General features: G+C 39.7%; 1 protein-coding gene across 5 annotated transcripts in view; it reads left to right on the top strand.

Moving 5' to 3' along the window:
• The window catches only part of Ca-alpha1t (Ca[2+]-channel protein alpha[[1]] subunit T), a 110,819-nt gene that overhangs the window by 36,783 nt on the left and 57,794 nt on the right, over positions 1-16,242 (top strand). For 3 of the 5 annotated variants that reach the window (XM_072017040.1, XM_072017041.1, XM_072017043.1), the window contains exons 3-6: positions 669-802; positions 4,210-4,307; positions 6,235-6,406; positions 11,998-12,036. In XM_072017040.1, coding sequence (XP_071873141.1) covers positions 669-802; positions 4,210-4,307; positions 6,235-6,406; positions 11,998-12,036 — 443 coding nt within the window. The remainder of the gene's footprint in view (positions 1-668; positions 803-4,209; positions 4,308-6,234; positions 6,407-11,997; positions 12,037-16,242) is intronic. The other 2 variants (XM_072017042.1, XM_072017044.1) reach the window with 1 other exon arrangement.

Raw genomic sequence — 16,242 nt, 5'->3', positions numbered from 1 at the left:
ATCCTTCGCGTCTATTTTAAATTAAAAACTTAACAAGATCGAACAAATAGAATCAAATGTTTTATCGCTATTCGATGTTATATAAAAAGGAGGAAAAATTATTCGAACCACATCGCAACATAATGACACTAAAACAAACTTCGCGTGAGATTCAAACAAATTTCGCTTACCGTAGCTTTCAAGAATCGATTACTAAGAAAGCACAATTCAAAAAATCATCGAACTGGTTTACGAGGCTCAAGAACGTTAATTTATACGTCTGACGATTCAAATTAACGTCGGTATAAAAAGCCAGCGAAACTATGTCCCTTCAGATTCTCTGGAAAACTTCGTGTCCCATTTTCGTCCTATCTTTGTTTCCTGGCTCGTGGCAGAAGAAAAACGAAAAGAAGAAAAAGAAGAGTCGCGAAGAAAGTTTCCTTCAAAGAGAAAAAATGTCAAGGCACGAAAATCTGGATGCAAGAGGCGATTGATTAATTGCACTGTTTGTCCTGCTTTCCACGTTTGGTTTCACACGTCAAAGAGAAAAGGGAAGCAAACGCGATTGAACAGTAGTCGGTGGTTCGACGGCTAATGCAACTTGCTGTTCAAGTGTCCTTGATCAATTACGCTCGATCGGGTTAAACGTGTTGTCGTCTAATCGGCCAGCCTGGCCTTTTGACTTACAGATGTTCGACGACATCATTTTCGCCTTCTTCGCCCTGGAGATGACAATCAAAATGGTCGCGATGGGCATCTACGGCAAAGGAACGTATCTCGCTGACTCCTGGAACAGATTGGACTTCTTTATAGTAGCGGCTGGGTGAGTGTTCGTCAACCCTTCGTCTGCAACTTTATCTTTGCTCGCATCGTCTGTTCGCTGGGTCGTTCGAGTCCATGCCGATTTTTCTAGGTTTTCGTGTTTGCTAAAATTTGTTCGAAAATTCTTGAATATTCCTCCAAGAGTGCAAAATATCGTCCGACAGATTCTATCGTTACGTTAATTTAATTTTTTTCGGAACAAAGCAGAATGTAGACAAAGGTATGGAAAGATCGAAAAATCAGTTACAATTGCTGGCCGAAAACGAACCAGCGTGCAGATGGAGGGTTAATTGTCTCTTATTTCGCAGACTCGTATGCTCTTTCCTCGCGAATCACGTTCTGGAATGTGTAGCCGCATTCCACGCGTAACACGGAACACAGCGCTGTTTCTGCATTTGTTGTTTTGTATACGAGAGAATAATTCGAATATTCTATTCTGCCGGGATATGAACCATTTATCGTAGCTGGAAAATATGTGAACGATTTCTGCTTAACAATAACGTTCAATCGCGCGACAGATTTTTAGGAACTGAAAGGTTGCTGCTGGAATAAAAAACCTAAAAGTAGGTAACAAGTAGAATAGTTCCGTGTCTGGACGAACAATACTCGGTGAAATTCCATTTACCTGAATCCACTGGAGGACAAACGTAGGTATAATTGGAGCTCATGCAGCGAGAATTGTCTCACTGATTCGCTTCATGACCTGCCATTTCTCATTCAACTAATTAGAGTTCACACATATGTAGATAAGTGAACTCAATTAGCCGGAGTTCAATTACATCAGACGCTACATAAAATTTCCCTCTGATACGGTAGAACGCTATTTCCCTAAATCCTATCTATTACAATGAAATCTTATCTCGATGTTAGAGCTTGGAATCGAACCGATCGAAACCATCTCCGTATCCCATCTCTTATTTCGCCACTTATTAAAAACATGCAAATTGACAATATCCACGTTTACCCTGATTATCGTTGATCGCAATTAATCACGTACAGCATATACCAGGCATGTAAATATGAAACCGGAATTTTTCTATAGAAAATACACGTTTATTGTATGAAAATGATAAAAATATTTTATTCGAAGTATTGCCCATCGCTAGCTATACATTTTCCCCACCTGTCTGGCAATTGGTGGATGCCACGCCAAAAAAAACTGTCGCTCTTTTGAGGCAAACCAGTCATCGAGCCATTTTCGTACATTTTCGTAAGAAGCGAAGTGCTGGTCAGAAAGTGCGTGTCGATGCAAATAAATAGTAATCGAACGGAGCCAAGTCTGGTGAGTAAAATTTCGCGTGCGAAAGTATTTCCCAACTGAACGCTTCAATCGTTTCCTTGACTTGTTTTGCTGTATGTGATGGTATATTATGATGAAGCAAAATTACTTTGTGTTGCCTTTTTTGATATTCTGGTCGTTTTTCACGCAAAGCTCGATTCAAATCGATCGTTTGTCGTCGGTAGCGCTCGGTATTAACGGTTTCGCCAGGTTTTAACAGCTCATAATAGATCATACCCTTCTGATCCCACCAAACACAGAGCATTGTCTTCCGTCCATAGCGATTTGGTCTTGTAGTCGATGTCGGTGGTTCGCCTGGAGCTACCCATGATCTTTTACGCTTAGGATTCTCAAAATATATCCACTTTTCATCGCCAGTCACAATTCGGTGGAGAAATGACTTTCTTTTGTATCTGGCAAGCAGCATTTCGCAAGTGGCTTTTCGGTTTTCCTGCTGTCTTTCGTTCGGTTCATGTGGAACCCATTTTCCCACCTTCTGGATCTTTCCCATGGTTTTCAAACGTATGGAGACGGCTTCTCGTGTCACGTTTAATCGATCAGCGAGTTGTTGTTGCGTTTGAGCGTCATCCTCGTCCAACGATGCTTGCAATTCTCTGTCTTGAAACTTTTTCGGTGGTCTTCCACGTTCTTCGTTCCTCGCGTCAAAATTGCCACTTGTGAATTTTTTAAACCACTCAAAGCACTGTGATTTACCAAGAGCATGCTCACCGTAAGCTTCGACAAGCATTCGATGCGATTCTGCGGCAGTTTTCTTCAAATGGTAACAGAAAATCAATGTTGTCCGCAAATCGTAGTTTCCAGGCACAAAATTCGACATGTTCAACGCTATTACAAACTATGCTGTTGTATGAAACTTGTATTGTTCTGAGTCGAAAATGTTTGTGAGATGTCAACAAAGACTTTTGGCATCAATGACGCAGTTTAATGATAACTACATTATCAGCTATGGCCATTTATAGGCAAATTCCGGTTTCATACTTACATACCTGATACAACATATTTAATTACAAGTATTAAGGTAACCTATAGTCCATTAAACTGCAGTTATTCGCACAAGAAGTCACAGTCAGCGTAAAGAACCGCTCGACTATTTTACTCTACGAACTCCAGTTGTGTGGAATTTTTGTCGCCGTAAGATTTAGATACGCGGAGTTGCATCGTAAATCTATTCGGACAGATTAGAATAGTTCCACTATAGATCGACTTTTATAAGTCTGGTTGGCGAACGAGAGAGAAGCTTGCACAGGCACGAAATAATGGAAACGAAATTGAATGGAAGAGCGAAGAAAGAGCAGGATACGAGAATAAGTTGGATATGGGGAATGAATAGAGTTGGCGTTTATTCGTGTGGAATTTTTATTTCGCTATAACGAACGAGCAAGTTGCGCGAAAGTTTCCCTTAATTCCGTGGTTGGTTCGAAGCTATGGAGGTCGGAACGTACTTCGTGGCGAGTTTTCCGTGAAATAAAGTTTCGCGGATTGAACGGTGTCACGCGGGTAAAGTTAATCGCACGGGTTCCATCGAGGTACTTAGGAGCTCGTGAAATTGACAAACCGCTAAACTCTTATTCGATTTTACGCAAGCCAGCCGTGTTTCCTGGTACCACGTTCGTTCTGTTTTATAATTGAAAACGTAGCTCGAAGGCAACGAAATATTTTCTTTCTCCGATTATCCTTCAAATCGACTCGGCTTTCGTTCTACGTAGGTTTTTTTCCTTACGATTTTGAACGCAACAGACACGTAGAAACGTGTACGAGTTGGTCTTAAATATTTACGGAATTCGTAGTTACGCGTGCTCGTTTATAAATAAATTTACTTGGGATAAAATTCAATTACAAGAGGGGAACGTACAACACGTTGCTTTCAGCAATCTAATTTAATTTCGACCTAACTTCGCGGAATTCTGATTGACGAATGCTTATTCGATCTCGAACGTTTTGAACGGACTCAGTCTAAATGAAATTTATATTTTTATTTTTGCCAAGCTTGCCAGAGTTTTCTAAATATTCGACAGAAGAACAACGCCTTGGCATGGAATAAATATTTGCAATTGGAACGAAACGTTCGACGAAGGTGAAAAATTCTATGTTCAATTATTCTATTTCAGTGCTCTGGAATATTGTTTGAACGTGGAAAACATGAATTTATCGGCCATAAGGACTATAAGAGTCTTGAGACCTCTACGTGCCATCAACAGGATTCCAAGTGAGTATACAAAAATACAACTGGCTGCGTACGTTGAAAAACGCTGACTTTGTTACTTTTACGATAAATAATTTTCACAATAGACGGCAAATATATAAATCGCGCGTACGTATATCTAAGCGAACCAACATTCGCGACATTTATTTGCTTCGATCTTTCTGGCCAAAATTCCAATCGAATAAAATATACCGAATAAATTTATCTGTTTCAAAAAAAAAAAAAAAAAAAAAAGAAAGAAATAAAAGAGAGAAAATATTTGTCGTTATATCGATCATGTGCAAGGTGAATCGGAATCCAGAGGCATAGGGTATTGCCGAGGGAAGATGGTTCTTCGTTCAAAAATAAGTCGGGAAAGAGCAAATAAAGTTTTATCCTACGGAGCTTTGTTTACAAGAAAATTGATTCTCGTTGGAAGCGTGTGCAATCGAACATAAATCGGTCCCTAATCTAATCCAAATCACCGGATAAAATTTTTTCCTTCTGTTTATCGCGTACCGCCATGAAGGGGAGTTTTTGTCGTAACGCGATTTGAATTTTAAAGGAGAGCAAAGAATTTCTTACTTACATATTCTTTTCTAACTTACTTGTAGTTGCTTCTCACACCGTTTGTGAAACTTACATAACCAGTAGACGTTCATATTTATTTATAAACACTTGCATATTCATAAACGATCTATTTACGACGACTACCATCTTCGAAGTATTTAATTACAGAGGAAAATTGTAATCGACCACGATAATGGCAAAATTAGTCGCAACAAAAATTCTGATTTCCCGCAATGGATTCGCCACGGCGAAAACTTTCGTTTCAAATTTCCACGTATTTTAACGCGCTCGCATTATTCGTACGCTACGTTTGCAGTTAATACACGCACCGATCGATCAATTTTTCCAAATTTACGAACTTGTTATATCCGGCGTTCGTTGAAAAATATTTGCCAGTGTTTTTTTTTTTTTTTTTTTTTAAGAGTATAACTCCGATGACTCAAACACTCGACTCGTTTCTCTTTCGATACTCCTTACGTTGCAGCCGCGATTGCAACTTCTTTAAATAAAGTCGCGCGAAAAGAAGATCCCACGTTCTCTGTTCGATCGAATTTACATTTTTCTCAGCCCGCAACGATTATATATAGTAGGATATAGATGTGAGCTTAACATGAATGAACTTGAAGGAAGATTTATTCCTGAACGATCCAGATGAACAAATAATGAGCGGATCGATTTAGAACCGCGATACACTATATTTGAGTGTTCCGCCTATAACAAGTCCTTCGCTTTTCTCGCCTCGTGATTTCTTACTTTTTCGCGCACACCTCTATTTAGCGCCGTATCCGGATGACATTATTCTTCCTCCAGTGACGTACAATGGCTCGCGAAAGTATTTGAACGTTTATAGAAATCTCTCGCCAATATATTATACCGTCCGTGCGATATAAAACGTTTTAAAATTTCATTATCGACGTAATCAGATACGACTGACGTATATAGAAGCTACAAGATATAAAAAATCAAAGTATATAATATTATAAATAGAAAAAAAAAGAAAAAAAAAAGAAATGAAAAGAATCTCACCGAGATCGAGGTATCGAGATTTACCAACACAATGGACGATTGATCGTTGAAATACCTTCACGATCTCAGCTAAAAGCTCTAATAAATATAGCTTCTAGCGTACGTTTCCAGATTTGTTTCAAAATTTACCGATGTAATCGCTACGATATTAACGAAATTTATAATTACATTTATAAAATCTTTTTTCGAATCTTCGAATACTTTCCTGACTCACTGTAAACAGAAAAATCCTTTATTTAGTGAAACTAGACGACACGATTGCGCCGCAATCATTGCAAACAGCCGAGACTTGTTTTAAAACAAGACTCGAGTGTCCCTGTTCTTGCGATCTTTTTGTCTTTTTTTTTTTCAACAGGTATGCGGATACTAGTGATGCTTTTACTCGACACTCTTCCTATGCTGGGCAACGTGCTGCTGCTGTGCTTCTTCGTCTTCTTTATATTCGGTATCGTTGGCGTGCAACTGTGGGAGGGTATCCTGCGTCAACGTTGTTTCCTGAAGGCTTTACCCAACGTCAAATATCCCGAGTAAGTCTCAAACCGAACGATACGTCTTCTGTCGTTCGTTCATTTATTGGTTTTTCTCTACGTACATATATGCGTCTCTGAGACGATCAGAGTTCGTCTGGTTCGTTTATTATTACGCTTAAACTCGCATCGATTCCGCATTTTCTTCTCTATTCTCTTTTCCCTCCCTCTGTCTCTCTCTCTCTTACCCTCTGTCTGTCTGTCTGTCTGTCTCTCTCTCTTTCTCTCTCTTAGCCTCTCTATCTTACTGTTTCGCTCTGACTTTCGTCTTTGTCTCGCTTCTACCATCTCGCTTCTCTCTTTTTGATCCGCTCTTTCTTGCTTCCCCCACGTAATCGTCGAGAGTCAACGTTTAACACGCGGCGTACGCTAGGCTGCATTGCGTTTGAGATAAACGTCGGCCGTACTCTATTTCCAGAAGATGGTGCAATACACGGACGCGCGGCTGGATAAGTATTAACTCAGCCATCGGACGCGCACGCGTGCATTTCCAATTGCTGTTTGCGAATCAGCTGTTTTGCGCTTTCATCTTCCCACTTTTTTACCATATATATTTGTCACACGAATTTCCACGCTTTGACAAGTGTAATCTCGAAACTTGCCGACATCTTTTGTTTTTATCCACGTTTCAGAAACTTCTCGCAATTTCTTGCAGATTGACGCGTCTCGCTCGCCAACGTCGTTTAATTTAACATACGCGTTCTCTGTGTGTCAATTTCGATTCAAAATATCCTATTCCTCGATCAGTTTCTACGACGCTGATGATAGTTCCGTGAAGTTTGACTGAGAAACGCAAAGCGATCGATGAACGCCGACCACTTTGCGAATATTTTTCTTCGACCTTGTTTTATTCCCGGTTTAAACAGCGTCGCGTATAGTTAGGGAATTTCCGTGACCGGTGTGTGCCCTACTTTATAGCGAATCACGAGGTTCTCGCGAAGAATCCCGCGCCGCTTCCGCGTTACATAGTCGGCAACGTTCGTTATCAGATATTTTACATCCACCTCTTCGCGTTCATTTATTTTCGGCTTTACGTATACGCGTATACCGATATCCATTCGCTCGATGATCTTCGCATGGTACTTCACGGAAACTCGCGTCGGCGATCTTCCAGTGCTAAGGGTCAACGTTACTCTTTTCGAAAATGCACGCTGAAACGTATGTATAGCGGCTCGTCAAAGTATTCCGATATTTGTGCGATCATTTTATAAATATAGCACCTGTGCGTTATGTAACACTTTGAAAATTTACCGTAGCAACGTGACCACGCGTAAGTATCGCCACTACGTTGATCAAATTTGATCGTATCAGATTTGATACGAAGCGTAGCCATCTTCAACGCTAATTAAGCGTTTCAGACTGTCGTTCGTTTTATATACGAATATTTTATCAAGGATAAATCTGCAGTAAACATCTTGTAACTTCTATGCAGATTTTCAGATTGGTTTGAGACTTGATCAATATGACTATGACAATTGTGTTTCGTTGCAGCGTCGATGAAATTGCGGAAATAAAACACGTAATATATATACGCGATATGTAACACGTTTTAACACGTATTGTACGATACGCGCAACGTGTAAATTTTTCCATCGCTTTCGAGTTTCACGTTTGCGATAGATATCTTCTTCTATACGTGTACATTTACCGATTTACAAAAACCGATGTAATCACGATGATCCAGTCTCGTTACGATGTTCAATGAAAATTATATCGTCCGTACGATATGCACGAACATGTAACAGATTTGAATATAAAATACGTTTGATATATTGCGTTGGCAACTAAGTGATTGCGGATTTTGTCAATACCACCTAATGACAAAATCCGCAGTCACTTAGTTGTCAGCTTAATAATACACAGAACGACGTGTTTCAAAGTGTTTCGTGCAACGAATACGGTACATCGACGAAAGATTTGCACAAGAAATTATTTGGATACTTGCGTCTATTTGGAAGCATTCTCTCCATCTGGATATTATTTCGCCGTATAATTTTGGGCCAAAGCCAATTTGGAATTTAAGAAAAAGATATTTTCCTTTGAACGCCCTTAGCACTGAAGCTTTCGCCGTCTGATAGTTCCATTAAAAGAGAGAAAAAAAAAAAAAAAAAAAGAAAGGATGTTCTGAAAAGCTTGATACGGACAGCGGACGCGTACGTATATACGTGAGTACATCCTCCTTCTAAAAGAATATTTCAGTACGGTTCGTTTTCACGCAGTATGCTGAAGATGCATGGCGATATACATATAGCTCGAGTTGTCGTGGCAAGGTATCGCTTCGAGTAAATTGAAGTTCTCTCTCCGCTGCGATTTCTTTCTTCGCTCGTTCTTTCCGCACCTCTTCTCTCACACGATATATATACAGGGTGATTTGTAAATACATGTCCATGCTTTAAGCGAGGATGAATTGGCAGCATTAAAATAAGTAAAAAAGAAAGAAAAGAGTACATCGTGTGAACGTACATCCCGAGTATTTTAATTTTCGAGTTGTGGATGATCGAATAAAATGTTCAAAGCGTCTGCTTCGTATCTCAATGCGTGTGCATACTGCACGCTTTATCGTTGCCTATACACACACACACACACACACACACAGCCAATTTTTATTTCATCTATATAAAGTTTAGAATTTTTATTTTTCCGCCTTCGGAATAATAATGAACCTGCACGAGTGTGCAGGATATCGAAGTTCTACTCGATTCAAATCGATTGGTATTGCTCGTCAGCTTTAGGTCACGAGAAACGTCGTTTCGGCTACAGCGGCGGACGATGAAATGAGAGGCGCGAAAGGGCGACGTAATTTTCCAAAATTGATTCAAGCTAAGTACTGTCAACGAATAATCACGATATATACCGTGGAATAGATGTCTGTTACCAGTACAGTTTTTAATACGAAAGTTATTAAAATTCATAGCGTATCAATTTTAAATTTCCTTTTCTCCGCTATTGTATGTTATATACCAGTCGATGATAAAACATGTACGGTTGCGCGTGCCGAGGCAAACATTTTTCTCTTTTATTTCACTCTGCGTTATTTACAATCTCAGCGTACAGGCTAGCGAGTAAATGTATCGCGGAGATTTCACGTAACCAAGATTCGACATGGTCCAACGATAATATCAAAGGCAGACACTTACAACATAGTTGGAATAATCCTCAACTGGAAAACTAAGATACGTAGAATACATCGTCACGTTCATACGACGTTCTCTGTTTATTTCCATGTGCACGCTTAGCCCCTGAAGAATGGACACCACGCATTTATGAATCACCCTGTACTCTTCTTTCTTCACCCTTCTTCTCTGTGTCTCTGTACGCCCCTCCCCCTCCCCTCTACTTTTCAACTTGATTCCTATTCATAGACGTATTTTCCGATATATAGTACATCCATAGGAATCACGTAGTTTAGAACGAAAGGTTTTCGATTCGTTAAAACCCGGACGACGAGAATGCAGGTTGGAGAATTTGCCGATCGAAAAAGAGGGAAATTTTCGATTCGTATTATATTTCGTGCATGTCCCCGAGCCATAAAAGCGGGATTCATTTATTCGTACATACGATACGTATATGTCGGTGGCTGGACGAGAAACAGGGGGAATTGCTAATGAACGGGCAAACTATTTAAAACGGACCTCAACACACGCGCTCGTCGAGGTTACAGTTAAATGTTTTATAACCGCTTTCGCGCGTTTCACTCTCGTGTTTAAACGGTTTTTTATATCGGGCCATTTTTCGCGTTACAACTACCGCTTTATACAGGGCGGTGAATAATGGCAAGGTTATGTTCGTGGTTATCCTTTGATCGAGAATCTTCCCTTCTGTTTAATTATTATTACGATGGAAATATCATCGTTGTTTTAAATACATGTTTCGATCGATCAGCGAAATTAATTTTCGTACAAGTTGAAAGAATATTTATGTTCTACCGAAGACCAGGTGACTAGGTTATGTCGGCGTAGCAGAAACTTGACAATGATATGCTCTGTAGGGAGATAGCAGCAACTGGGTCAGGTTGTATCTGTGTTGCGAGTCAATTTAGGAAGAAGTACAGGGAAATTGTCTGCTGCTTAACAAGATCTATCATCCTGTGGCACAAGAGTAATTATCTGAGAATTATTAACACGATAGTGGGAATAATATACCGCGTTATATGTGAAGTAAAAAGATGTTGAATATTGCAAAATTTTCTTCTATAAGCTTTCTTTCTTTTTTTTTTTTTTTTTTTTAATTAGACGTATTCAGTTCGATTCGTCTGCTAGGATTATGCTGTATTTTAGGTGTAAAGTTACGCCAGAGTAGCGATAAATAATAAGAACAACGATTTATATAGCAAACAGTTATTTAGTAAAAGCAACGCATACCGTGTAACCGCTCGAATAAATCTGTCTGTCATTCTGCAGCCGAATTATGAATACGAAATGTGACAATCAATCGAAATGACGAATAACTCTGGTCTCCCACGTTAATTTATCGGAAACGGAGTTGAGCTTTATTCAAATCTTTTCCGATGAATATTTATGCGAGATGGTTATTTAAACGAATCTTTCGCGGTTCTGCGACTCTTTCGGATAATAATTATTCGTTGTTTGTAACGAGTTATTCTAAATACCTATTGGAACAATTTATTAGAGTAATTAATTCCAAAATTATAGAAACAGTAGCGAAGGCCGATATTTCACACTTTCATTTTCAAGCGACGAGCGATAGGCACGGCGCTATGCGAATAAATTTCTGTTTGATTTGACTAAAAGCTACTTTTATTCGGTTATAATCGGATAGGATTAAGTTCAACTTCGATCGATACAGACGAAAGGCTCTTAACGTACCGCCACTTTTACAGTCGATAATTGAACACATTTTTCTAAATGACGCATTATTTACACAAATAAATTCCTGTTTGGATAAGAAATTTATTTTTATTCGATAATACAGCGAAAATAAGGTCGATCTTGATGGCCGTTTCTAGCTAAATATTTCCATGTAGCGAGAAAATATCGTAGTAGAATATAGTTTCATGATAATGTCGCTAACTCGATTAGAATACGAATTGATGGCATACCATTCGTAGAAAAATGCTGATAACATTCGATATTTGATATTTCAATCTACGTTCGATACTTGGCTTTAACCACTGAATAAAACAAAGTTTTTCGACCTTGTCTCACCGCTCTGTATAAAGTACTCTGCCACGACAGAACGATCAGAAAATAATGTACATCGTAGAATAATATTACGGAATCTCTTTTACGTTATATATAGATACTAAAAGAAAATCGTATCCGAGTGAAATAAATCGCGTTAAAATCAACTTTCATCGAGTCGTCAGTGAATTTCTCATTTAGCACGTAATCGACTTAACGAAATATCTTTGACTTTTGTTTCAATAGTAGCGATACCAGCCTAGCGGAGACAGGAAAAGCGAAGATCGATCGAAAGATCTATCGTTCTATTTTTTTCCCTATCTTTGTCTCACGAGCAAAAAGAACAAGATAGAAAAAGAAAAGAAAAAGATAGAAAAGAAAGCTAGACATTAGACGTAAGTACATGACCACCTTAGGGGGCAGTGACAGGCTATTGTTTCGCTGTTGCAGGTTACTCTCGGACGAGTACTCGGTTCGATCACGCATTTAGTAAGCTCTAGTAGAGAACAATGTGCTATGCATATATCTATATACATATCTAAATCTATATAAATCACATAATATGCATAGGCGTGCATCCATGTGTGCATATATGTATATACATGCATACGTCACGTGCATATGTATATATTTATCTCTCTGTTTGTTCTTGATCACGGTACGAGTGTACAAATGTATTTATAGTGTGTACCAAGCATAGAGCATGCCACCTTGTCCAGAGGTGAATAAAATACTATTTCGAATTTCGAGAGTAATAAAAAGATAATGAACATTCAACGGATGTTACAGTTATCTACTTAACTGTCCATAAATCACTGGTCACTTATAACGCGATACACATAGATGCATTATCGAACGTTGATTGCGTTTATTACGCGGCAAAACGAATTACAAACATCGCGCTACAATTGCAACGTTTTATTATAAATTCAGCATTCTTCCTAAAAATGTATTAATTAATTCGCGTTGTTATTGCTATGCCATATGGCATGATACCGGAACGTTACAATTTTTATTTCATTGAAAAGGATCGAAATGGAAGTTCAAATTCGAACGAGACTCTTTAATCACGGATGCTATTTCGATCGGTCGTTGAATCTGCCGCGAATGTGATTCGGTATTTATTAGGCGGCACGAGCGTTCAACGATAATTACGTTTGAAAATAAACAAGTAATCCGAGTGACTTATGGACGGAACTGCGAATGCACGTTCAAACTGATCCAATGAACGGAAGATTAATAAAGAACGAGGACCTCTTGAAGCACAGAGCGGCACAGAAGCTATTTCGAAACGGTATTTTACCCGTCTCTGCGTCTCTAATCTGTCGTGTACCGTCGTTTTGTATACTCGTGTCATAACCCGACACTGCGGTTACCGCAGTATCCGGCGATTGTGTACATATATGTCGTTTGCAACGTACGCAGCTTGGAACGTACGACACGAATGTGAACGATCTTAACTTTTACTATGAAAATTACTATATATGTGTACCTACATACTTATACATTTATTATATTATATACTACGCACAAAGTGTCGAGCTCGATTGTCTTTCCTTCTTCGTGTCTGAGAACGCGGCGTACTTTCGAAACTTTATTTCAAGATTCTTCCTTTCTGTCAGTGCACGAAAAAGAAGATCGATGTTCTCTCTGTCCTCTTGGTCTCGATATCTGCCATCGCTCTGACACACAGCCCCAAACATCCTCATTCCGCTTCTTCCATCCCTTTCACCTTCCCATCTGGCTGTCTATCTCTATAGATCTGTCTACGTCTCTCCTAGGCTTCCGCTCTTCACCTCGAGAGTTTAATTAACACGATGAAACGATATCTCCGTACGACTCCTATACGCATTGTTATTACAATTGTACGAGATCTGCGTGATGTCGCCTGCCGTCTCCCAACTTGTTATTCACCGCGTAACATCGGCCAGAGAGTTTTCCCCCCTTCTCAGTCTGTTTTTCTCTCTCGCGTTCGCTCTTACGCCAGCCGTACGTATATTCCAAATCCCATTTATTTTCCTAGCGCTTTGTTCCCGTCGTCCTCTGTGTTCTCGCTGGTCATTCAACCACCGAACAATAGCAAACGGCCGTTGAGAGAGTAGGATGAAGTTTATTTGAAAAGATCCAGTTCTGCTTCGAGACTTCCGCGGCCCGTACACGCTTTCCAATATGTATAATTTTCGCGGGAAACGCCGCTTTCCCATCCGTTCTGCCCACTTTCACTTGCTCCTCGATTCACACCGTTTAAGCTGCTGCTCGTGCTTTAGGTACACCAGCGAGCCTCTTCTCTTCCCGCAGCTCCAAATCCATCCCGGAGCTAATTAAGCAGCCCGATCTACTACCACTGTCTCTCTATCTTTCTCTCTCCTCACCCAGGTTTACGTAGCAGCTATTTTGAATCGTTTATCGACTTCTGCACCGGCTACGTGTTACGTATGTACGTAGTATACATACTTTTCGGCTTGCCGCCGCGCCGCGCAGCACCGTAATCCCAGCCGCCGCGCCATCCAGCTTCAGCGAAGCTTTTAGATCGGGGTGCAAGTGAACGCACGTACGGCGTGTTCCATGTACGGCATGTTTCTTCAGGCTGCGGTTTCATTGGATGCGTAGTCAGACGTGAAACTTGACCGACGCGACGCGACGCGACGCGCGCCGCCGACAAACGTCCCTTTGTGCGTCACGAGTACCGTGTCGCTAATCCTTTGTACTTCACCGTCACGACCATGGAATCGTACGAACGTCGTTTCTTACGTCGTTTTCCTTCGTATAAATATTCATCGTCTTTTTGTCGTTGTGGTCGAGTCGAAACGCTGCGATTTCAGTGGAATCTACAAAGATGCGACGAAGATTTTTCAATCGCAAAGAATTGATCGGATATACTCGCCAGCTCGAAGGTTTTGATAGATTTTATTACGTTTGCTTCTAAATGGAGAAAGAATCGAGTAATCGTAATTAATACGATTAATTTTATAATCGTTAATAACGAATTGGAATGAAGTTAAAAATGGAATAAAGGGAACAGTATTTTACTAAGAATTTTAAGAAATTGCGCGTGCAAATTAAAGTTTGTAATTGAAATCGGATAACGAAGTTGTGCTAAGAATAAAAGATGTCCTAAGACTTTTGAGCCGCGGTAGGTAGATATATTTGGTCGTGAAAGCTACAGTCACGCAATAACACGATTCTTGGAAAATAACGTTGGTGTAACGTCGAGGAAATCTTAGTTTGTCTTTCCCTTGGTATCTTCGAAACGTACGCGTTTGTCTGTTTTTAATCGGCGAGTTATAAATTGATAGGTTCAAGGAGCAACAGAATATCTAGGCAGAAATTCTCTTCAATATTTCCGTTCAGTTCCTACAGTTTCTTCGTAACATAAATCGGAAGCCACATCGATAAACTTCGTAAATTGAAAATTACAAAAGAAAAGAAGAAAACACGATCATCGTGTTACAAGTGTTATTTTTTAATTTCACCTTACGACTGTGTATCGTTGTTCGTATTATTTTAGTCATCTTACGATAAACCAACTTGTGGAAGTAAGTTACTTCTTGTTCCAGAATCGAACATTAAATTGAGATTAAAAAATTAAGAAAAACTTAGAGTCGCGATCGATCGGATTTCTACGCGGTTCGTGCCTCGATGCTTGTTCGCCGTTGCAAACTAATTTGTCGATTAAAGCTGGTCTTTGTTTCATCAAATCAAACGAATCTTTACTTTATTCGGCTAAATATAATACGAGTAGATCGAAGTATCTCGGTTGCGTCGACAAAGGGAAGAGCTACCTCTGGTTGCGAATAGCAGTGCGTAAAACCAAGGCACGTGATAAAAGTCTAGAAACGGTTCTTACTAGTGAGCGTGAGTTCACAGTAGTTCATAGTAGCAGATATATTTACTCTTCCCCGTACGTGTGTAATTATTAAACTTCCGCAACGAGTTCGCTCGTCTCACTCAACGAGTGGCCATTTTTAAACAATACGTTCTCGTTTTCCCCAGCCGATAGGCAAATATCGATCGATGTAATAAACATTTACCACGAGATATGTACATCGCTACAATAGCATTTTGTTTATCCAATATTTCACAAAGAAAAAGAAACACGTTGATATCGAATGGTCGATTTAAATTCAAATACAATTGAAACAATGAAATATACAAAAGATACTAGAAATTGTTAAACTTAAAATCCCTAGATATTACTAAAAATCTAGAGGAACTTCTGAGAGCAACGTCACGCTCTTCCGATCGATTCCGTACACCTCAGAGATTTTAACGCGAAGAAATATATTATTTATAAAATATGTAATATTTATTTTAAGTGTTGTTTCCAAACAACCGTGAAGTTGTATATTGTAGTGGCTAGCACGATCGTACGGTCACGCAAAAACAATCTACGCACCCGCACACTTACGCATTCAATGCAACGACAGCCTCGTTACACGTTCGATTAGCTGCCCCTTACTTTTTTTTTTATTCTTATTTCATTTTTTTCCTTTTTTTTTTATGGAAAGCACGTTCAGCACCATCACGAGCACACAGCGAGCACATAACGTAGCTGTGCAATGTCTTGGGTCTGGAACACGTGCATTAAGGGTAGCCTGATGGGTGCACGTGCGCCATTGCGGATGCAAAATCGTTCGATGCGTTATCGTGTTAGCGAAAGATCGGTGCTTAAGGGAGTATTTCCATTTGGTGGCT

The sequence above is a fragment of the Bombus fervidus genome, chromosome 14, assembly GCF_041682495.2.
Source record: "Bombus fervidus isolate BK054 chromosome 14, iyBomFerv1, whole genome shotgun sequence".
NCBI lineage: Eukaryota > Metazoa > Arthropoda > Insecta > Hymenoptera > Apidae > Bombus > Bombus fervidus.
The sequence above is the reverse complement of the archived record's forward strand: the minus strand, read 5'-3'. Positions and strand labels throughout refer to the sequence as shown.